Here is a 7,645-nt window from a genome sequence, read left to right as displayed (position 1 = left end):
TAAGCTTTCCCCCCCTCCCCCCCCCCCCCCCCCCGAAATTCTGAATTTCATATTATATATAAAAATCCCCCCAGCCCTGACTACTTGGTTTGAAAGTGAAAAGCAGATGCTTCTCAAAATGTTTGTTGCCAAAAAGTAAATTCACTCAGGCCCTCTAAGACAGGCTGAACAGTGCAAGCTCATGAATTTGGTAGCAAGAATGTTGTATCTGCACAGATCACATTCCCATTTATTTTGCCTGTATGCTAATGTAATCAAAACGGATTTTATGCCTCCCAAATGTCTCAGGTGTCTTTTCTGAAAAGTTAGGAGAATTTTTGAGTCATTGAACAAACACAACTTGAATATCCCAGAATTGCTTATAATAATTCAAAGATATTTTCAGGTTGACATCTTAATAATGTCATATCTTGATGTTCCTCTGTATACTAAACATTTTTTTTAATTTCAGAAAGCTTCAACTAAAATAAGTAATATACAAGCAAGATACTTAATGTCAAAGAATTATTTTTTATTAGGGTTTTGATGTGAATAAATTATCTGAATTATTCTGTGTCAGAGAGAGTTTTCCATTAGATAAGTTGTTACTTGGTCTTATTTTTGTATTAATTTTGTGAAAAGGTAAATTTCCCAGGGTCCAGAAAGGTGAAGTCTGTAAATTACAGACAGTTTTGTGTTTAACGTGGTTGCACGTTACCGCAGCATAGTTGGCATTAAGTTGTATCTGTCCTTCTGTAGACTGTCTCTCTGGAAACATGGGAAAAAGCCAGACTGGGACTCAGAAAAGTAGGAAAAACGCTTATGTAAAGAGATAATTAGGAAATCATCAGCTGTGTCTACTCACTCTGGTGATTGATTTAGTTATTAGCAGGGCTGATCAATACATTATCTTGCTTAGTGCATTGGTAATCCTTCCAAACATTTTTCTGTGCTTTTGAGGTTATTGTAATTCTCGTTTCCAAAAGGAGCTTACTAACTAAAGTGTGGCTGCATTCTGGAAGGTAAAGGTGTTCAGAGTTTGCTGTCTTTCCATAATTGCAATTAAAATATGACAGATTTTCATAGCAGGCTTTGTGCTCAGATCATATCGTGGTGAACATATGTGCTACGTGCTGTAGCAGGAGTGTGCAGGTGCAGTTGGGCTGGGGGAAATTCTGGTAATGTCTCAGGATCTGTTTCCATCTTGTTATCTTCTTATTTTTATTACTTTCTCAGAGTCAGTAGATGTGAGTAGCAGAAAGATCCCATCAAATGTAAATAAACTAAAAGAAATGGCGAATTGCATCTGTTTTTCCTTTGAACAATGGTACCTCCTTTGAATGGCATGAATGTAACTTGAGCTTTGCTCTTTTTCAGCTATCTGTTAAACCCCTACACTGTGATGTCTTGTGTGGCAAAGTCTACCTGTGCCATCAACAATACCATCATTGCATTCTTCATTTTAGCTACAATAAAAGGTAACGCAATGAAAAAAAACCAGTTCATTATGTCTTTCTATAAAGATTAGAAAATCAGCAGAAATTAAATCAGAGTGGAACTTTGCAAATATGATTGCTACAAAGATCTCAGTGAAACACAACAGAAATGGAGACTGGAACAAGGTCAAAGTTCTACATGAAATTACAAGAGATCGAGACTTTACTATATAGTCAAAACTTGCTTTCATCTCAATGTACCTAGGAGTTTAATTTCTGAAAAGTGGCCCTTTTTCCTGGATGACTTTGAGTAGTTTTCTGTTTATGAAGAAACGAGTGTCTGTGTCTATGTATAGGAGGACATAATGTACATGAATACTTAAAGTGCTGTATACAATTTTATTTTCAAAGCGTATCCTTGAACATTTATTCAAAAGCAAATAGTTGCCTGCAGCTATTATTTGGCCTTCACTCACAGTGGTAACCTTGGTTTGAAATTAGCTAATTGAGCGTTGGGGAAGCAGAAACAGTTAACCAAAGACCCATACCGGCACAGTTGAATAGATTATGACAAAATAGCTGTTTCATTCATTTTGTGCATAATGCCAGGTTTCTGTTTCTTTTATGACTCCGCAGGGCTAAAGTCTTTTAGCATATGTGATTTGTACTAGTCACATAAGTTTTAAGAGTTTTATTCTGGATCACAGGAAAGATCAGTCTGATCTCTTGTCTCTAGCAGTGCCCAGACCCAGACCTTGCGAGGAAAGCTGATATAGATTGCTTTATTAGTGTTTCCAAAAGAAAGTTTTCCTCCAATTATTGACTAATTGAGACAGGAGGGCTTTTCATTTAAAAGCGTTTGCAAAAGCAAATGAGTGGGGTTTGTTTAGTTAAACTGATTTTTAACTGTTCACTGATACCGTAAGATGAATAGTTCAGTCATAGACAAAACTGTAGTGGCTGTCCCCTGTGTTTTCTCCCTGATTGGGAGTGTGGCAGCCTCTAGATTTTAAAGTGGGCAAAGAGAAGATTATAACTGTGATTTCTGGGTACCGATTCTTTAGATCTGTGCAGAATTGAACGCTCGATAAAACAGAGCATAGGGAGGTTTCTGTCTAGGAGAGTGTAGTTGAAGAATGGAGGAGGCTCATCAACAGGTAACCCTATATTTTTATCTTTCAAAAGCTGGAAGCAGAGGGAGGCTTTCCGATGTTTGCTGTCAGTAGACTGACAATTAGGCCAATGTACTGAATCAGGATTCTGGCTGTCTAAGCTGTGTTTTCACAGACTACTTCCATCAAGTGGCATAAAACTGAAAGCCATAACCAGGCTACTTCACTGGGTGCTTATATTTTTATTGTTTAACCTGGGACCTTTTGGTCTTGATTTCTGGTGTTGGTAGCTGAGCAGTGTGAGTACTCGGCACTGAGACACCTCAAATAAAGCTTCCTCAATAAAGGCATTTGTATTTTTAAGACTCCTTGGAAAAGCTATGCTAATCCTTTCTATGCCTCAGTTTTGGTATCTGTAAAGTAGGACTAATGCCACTTCATTCCTTCAGCTGCAGACTGTCGCTTGCTCTCTTTCACAGAGCTTTGCTGAGAGCTCTGCCGTATTCTGGTGACGAGGTTATCCAGCAAGCCCAGTATGAGCATAACAGCTGTTTTGTGCGGATATGACTTAAGTGAATGTATTCCCACGTGTAAGCAGCAGCCAGCATCGTTTATATATAGACTGAATTACATGAGTCTCTTTCTGTATGTGAATGATAGGAGATATAAACCAGTCAGCGTTTATTGAGTTTCTTGAGGGAGAATCATCTTGGTGTGAGTCATTCTCCATTCAAAATGTAGTCAGGAAAAGGACACTCTCCAGGACACATTCTGCTAAAAACACCTTTAAGTAGTGTTCTGGTATCTTTAAAGTCCTTGCAGAAAGGATGTTTCTTCCTATTTGGAGTTCCTTACAAATGAACTTTTGTTTTTTCTTTGCAGGTAGTGCCTTCCTCAGTGCTGTGTTCCTGGCCTTAGCAACATACCAGTCACTCTACCCTCTCACATTGTTTGCTCCTGCTCTCCTTTACCTTCTACAGGTAGATGATTTCTAACTGTTGGTACCTGTCGTCTTCTTGTAGCTGTGCAGGGACAGTCCTTAGCTATTGAGAGAGGAGTTGGGCAAGTCCTGAGTTTCAGAAAAAGTGACTCTCTTCAAGCCATGGGAAGTTTGAAGCCTTAATAGGGATGCCTGTGTATAGAGAGAAGGGAGCAGAACTGACTGGTGTTTAGCTTGCCCAAAATAAGGGCTATTGTTTGTGTTGTGTGAATAGCAATGAGGATTTTAGACCTGGAGAAGAGAAATGAGGAGCTGTGTGTTTAAATCGCTCAAACTGGGAAATGCTGATTTGGAGTTTGATGGCAAAAGGTATGTGCTTGTGAAAGTGGTTGGTTGCCCTTGTCCTTTCTCCCTCCCCATTAACAGGACCCCTGAATTCCAGCAGGGCTGACCTTGATCACTCATGGGTACACAGTGCCTCAACAGACAGACACTGCTCCAGGCAAAACTAGCCCAGCAGTACGCTGGTAGGCACATCTGCAGGCAGGGGTAGGCTTTAAAGCTGAGGCAGCTCTGTGCTAGTGAGTGGATTCATCACCGGTTTGCCTGCATGCTTCCAGCTGGTCTCTCTCTTAAGTCTTATGCTCATACTGTAAACAATGACTTAACCTAGAATCCAAATTGTAATGCACTTAATGCAAATGACCAGTTTTCTAATCTTATACTGATGTGGGAGCAAGCTGAGGCTGTGACCTCTAGCAGAGGACTCTTATCCTAATTCACAGATCACTTGGTGATCATTTTTATTATTTTTGCTATTCTGAAAGTCCTGCTGTTGAGTGTTTTGCCAGCCTTTCTTGGTTGCTTCTGTCCTGTCTTCCTCATGATTTTTATAGCTCATCTTAACTACAGGTTCATTACAGCCTATTCGCAAATCTCTGAGCTTCAAAAGAGAATGGAGAGTGAGTTCTACTCCATTTTCTTTCCCTGACTATCTGACATGAATATCTCTTACTTTTTTCCAGAAATTCTATTATGAATACCTTTTGCAAGACAAGAACTTCTGCAGAGTCTGTTGATGTTTTTTAGGAGCATTTACTTTATATATTGTATATTCTGGTCTTATTTGTTCTCTTTTAACTTTAGTCAAAGTGGCAGTAAAGTACAAGCATTGTGTTCGCAAGCAACAACAAGTGCTTTGATATGTGAATGCCTAATTTGCAACTTCTAAAGGGGATCGTGCTAGTGTGTGTTCTTTTATCCAGATTTGCAAATGAACTTTCCTGCATTCTTTATACAGAATTAAATAGCTTTTCTCCAGCAGTTTCCAATCTGCTCTGCCAAAAGTCCTTGGTAAACTTGCTTACATTGTTACAGCAAGTGGTGTTAAACATACTATAATGAGAAAACAGGGCATGCTTTACGCAGAGCCCACATGAGTTAGAGCTGGTGCTCTGTACATCTCTTGCCAGTGTAAACACTCATACCAAATGCAGAAGGTACATCACTGACTTGGAGCTGCAGAACTCGGCAATTCCCGAAGGTGTTTGCCCCTGTCTGTATATTCATCTTTACAAATGCAGTCAGGGGACCTCTTGGAGTGAGATACCCATATGTCATGTTACGTGACAAGGGCTTGTGGTTGACCTATTGGGACATGTGGCAATGGCAGGACTGCAGCAGTTTTTGTTGTCTGAGGAGGCAACCTTTTAGAGGGGCTCCTTTGTGCTTAGGAACTCACTTCAGCAGAGCATGAGTACCAGTCCATGTGGTGGAGACCTGGCATCACAAGGTGGTGGGTTGTGGAGCAGGTCTCTCGATCACCCACTTGATGTGGGTTCATGCAGCAGAAGGCAGGCAGCAGTACAGTATTGCAAACATCTAAGATGTAGCTGTGAGGAGGTGTGTGTAAATCTACATTAAGTGCATGAGACTTGACTGGCTGCAAGCAGAAATGACCAACTTAGCTGCTGTATTTTCAAGCACAGTCCTGGAAGTATGTGCAATGTGTATGACTTAATTGGCCAGAGTGAAGAACATCTAGTAAATTGTGGTGAGAGCTACTTCTTCCAGTGCCATAGTGCCAGTGGTCGATGCTTTCTTTCATCGATTTAAAATGATGTTCTGAACACTGAGGCTTTCTTGTGGCTTTCCACCTGATGAGGTATATCTGCCTGCTTGTATTTCATTTTCAGCGTCAGTTCATACCAATAAAACTGAAAAGTAAAAGCTTCTGGCTCTACACCATGCAGTATGCAGCCCTGTACCTGTGTAGCCTAGTGGTCATCATCTGCCTCTCCTTCTTCCTCCTCAACTCCTGGGATTTTATTCCATCTGTCTACGGGTTTATGTAAGTATAAGGATTCTTACTGGTTTTCTCTGTCTAGCCCTCACTATGTTGTTTCTTGTGCATCACACACAGGTGCCCTGCTCCCAGTCCTAAGGAGCGCGTGATCTGTGATTTTACTGGCAATGTAAGTAAAGAAAGAGTGTTTTTAAGAGTGTGTGGAGGAGAGCAGACATTAGCCAACTTGTGTTAATTAAATAACAGCAAGAACTAGAGAAGATAGGAGATGTTTTTCACTGAGTTAATTGGAAATCGATTTGATTGTTGAGCTACCATGGCTGTGAAATTTTCATCTCTGGAGAAATGTCTGCTTGGGAACTGTTTAAATCGTGCTGAAGCATAAGGAAGGATTAGCCTCTTTTCTTTCCAGGTTTTCACTGCTTTGGTTTCTCTTTCACTGGATTTTAAAATATAGGTTCTCCATCCAGTAGCGCACAATGATTATTTAATGTAACAGAAGCAGAGCAGTGAAAAACAACCATTTAAGAGTGTTATATTGACTTTTCTTTTCAAATTTCAGCCTTTCTGTTCCAGATCTGACACCCAATATTGGCCTTTTCTGGTACTTCTTTGCAGAAATGTTTGAACATTTTAGTCTTTTCTTTGTATGCGTGTTTCAAATCAACGTGTTCTTCTACACCATTCCCCTGGCAATAAAGCTAAAGTAAGTATGTTTCTCTGCTAGTTTTTTTTCTTCTCAGTTGTCTTATGGAAGCTTATAAGGCTGGTGTTAGATGTCTGGATCTACAAGCTTGGAAAAGTAGTTTTTTTAACAGGGCCTATCCGCCTCATTTCCCAAAGTTTCAATATTTATTCCTCTTAAATAAAGTGAATTGGGCTCTGCTATGCAGCAGATGTATTACAGGCATCAAAAGAGAGAGCAGAGATTTAGGCTATAGAGGTGCCTGCTCCCTGCCAGCATGAGCTAGTGTAGTCAGAAAGCAAGAACTCTTGGCTGGAACTTCAAGTTCTTTATGGTCAGAAACAAAGTGAAAACTTGGGGATATTCCTAGTGGACTGCGCTGACAACATTACCCTTCTTTCTGATAAAAACACCCATTAAGATGCCTGGATTCTCAGTGAGCTTATCCTGTTGACTTGGAATGGATACAGACATCGTGACATACCAGAGGGGTATTTATGGGATTCTCCAAATAACTTTCAGAGAGGAGGTGCTGATTGCTTTTCGGTGAATAGAGAGCTGGGGAGAGCAGCCCAGATGTCCAACTATATAAATGTATGTTGAGTTGAGGCACAAAGTTTCTGTGTGAGAGCAGTGAGCAGATGTGCATCCCCTTATGCTGCCGCTCTGCAAAGCAGCTCAGTCTACCCCACCCAGCACTCAGGGGTTTGTCTGGAGAGAACAGGGGTACAAGAGCCTCTTTGAGCATATCCCACAGTACATTTGTGCCCTTGCTGGTATTTATTTCCAGTTTCCAGAGACCCTACATACTTCTTATCCTTTGTGTCTTATTCTTTCTAGGGAACACCCAGTGTTCTTCATGTTTGTCCAGATAGCAATCATTTCTATCTTCAAGTCTTATCCCACTGTGGGAGATGTTGCACTGTACATGGCCTTCCTTCCAGTCTGGAGTCACCTTTACAGATGTAAGTTCTTTGTGTTTGATTGTTCCTTATCTGGAATGGGAAAGGGCCTGTCCACTAATTGTCACCACTAAAACCAGGCCCATGTCCACAGGCTCTTGTGGCCTCCTTGGTGTGTCTGGAAGGAGGCTTGAGTTTTTTCTGGTGATACAGTCTCCAATGTGAATTTACGAGTAGGTTTGAAAATGGTTGAGGAGGGAATCACAGAATCACTAGGTTGGAAAGG

The 7,645-nt window shown here is 40.7% G+C and overlaps 1 protein-coding gene across 1 annotated transcript in view; it reads left to right on the top strand.

The window, feature by feature from the left end:
* PIGU (phosphatidylinositol glycan anchor biosynthesis, class U) overlaps positions 1 to 7,422 on the top strand; it is a gene marked incomplete at both ends in the record, with an annotated part of 11,741 nt that extends 4,319 nt beyond the window's left edge. The window contains 5 exons of the mRNA XM_010291957.1: positions 1,357 to 1,457; positions 3,410 to 3,507; positions 5,663 to 5,817; positions 6,335 to 6,478; positions 7,298 to 7,422. Of these exons, the coding sequence (XP_010290259.1) occupies positions 1,357 to 1,457; positions 3,410 to 3,507; positions 5,663 to 5,817; positions 6,335 to 6,478; positions 7,298 to 7,422 (623 nt within the window). The remainder of the gene's footprint in view (positions 1 to 1,356; positions 1,458 to 3,409; positions 3,508 to 5,662; positions 5,818 to 6,334; positions 6,479 to 7,297) is intronic.
* Between the last annotated feature and the right edge of the window lie 223 nt (positions 7,423 to 7,645).

The sequence above is a fragment of the Phaethon lepturus genome, unplaced genomic scaffold (genome assembly GCF_000687285.1).
Source record: "Phaethon lepturus isolate BGI_N335 unplaced genomic scaffold, ASM68728v1 scaffold41697, whole genome shotgun sequence".
Lineage (NCBI taxonomy): Eukaryota > Metazoa > Chordata > Aves > Phaethontiformes > Phaethontidae > Phaethon > Phaethon lepturus.
The sequence above is the reverse complement of the archived record's forward strand: the minus strand, read 5'-3'. Positions and strand labels throughout refer to the sequence as shown.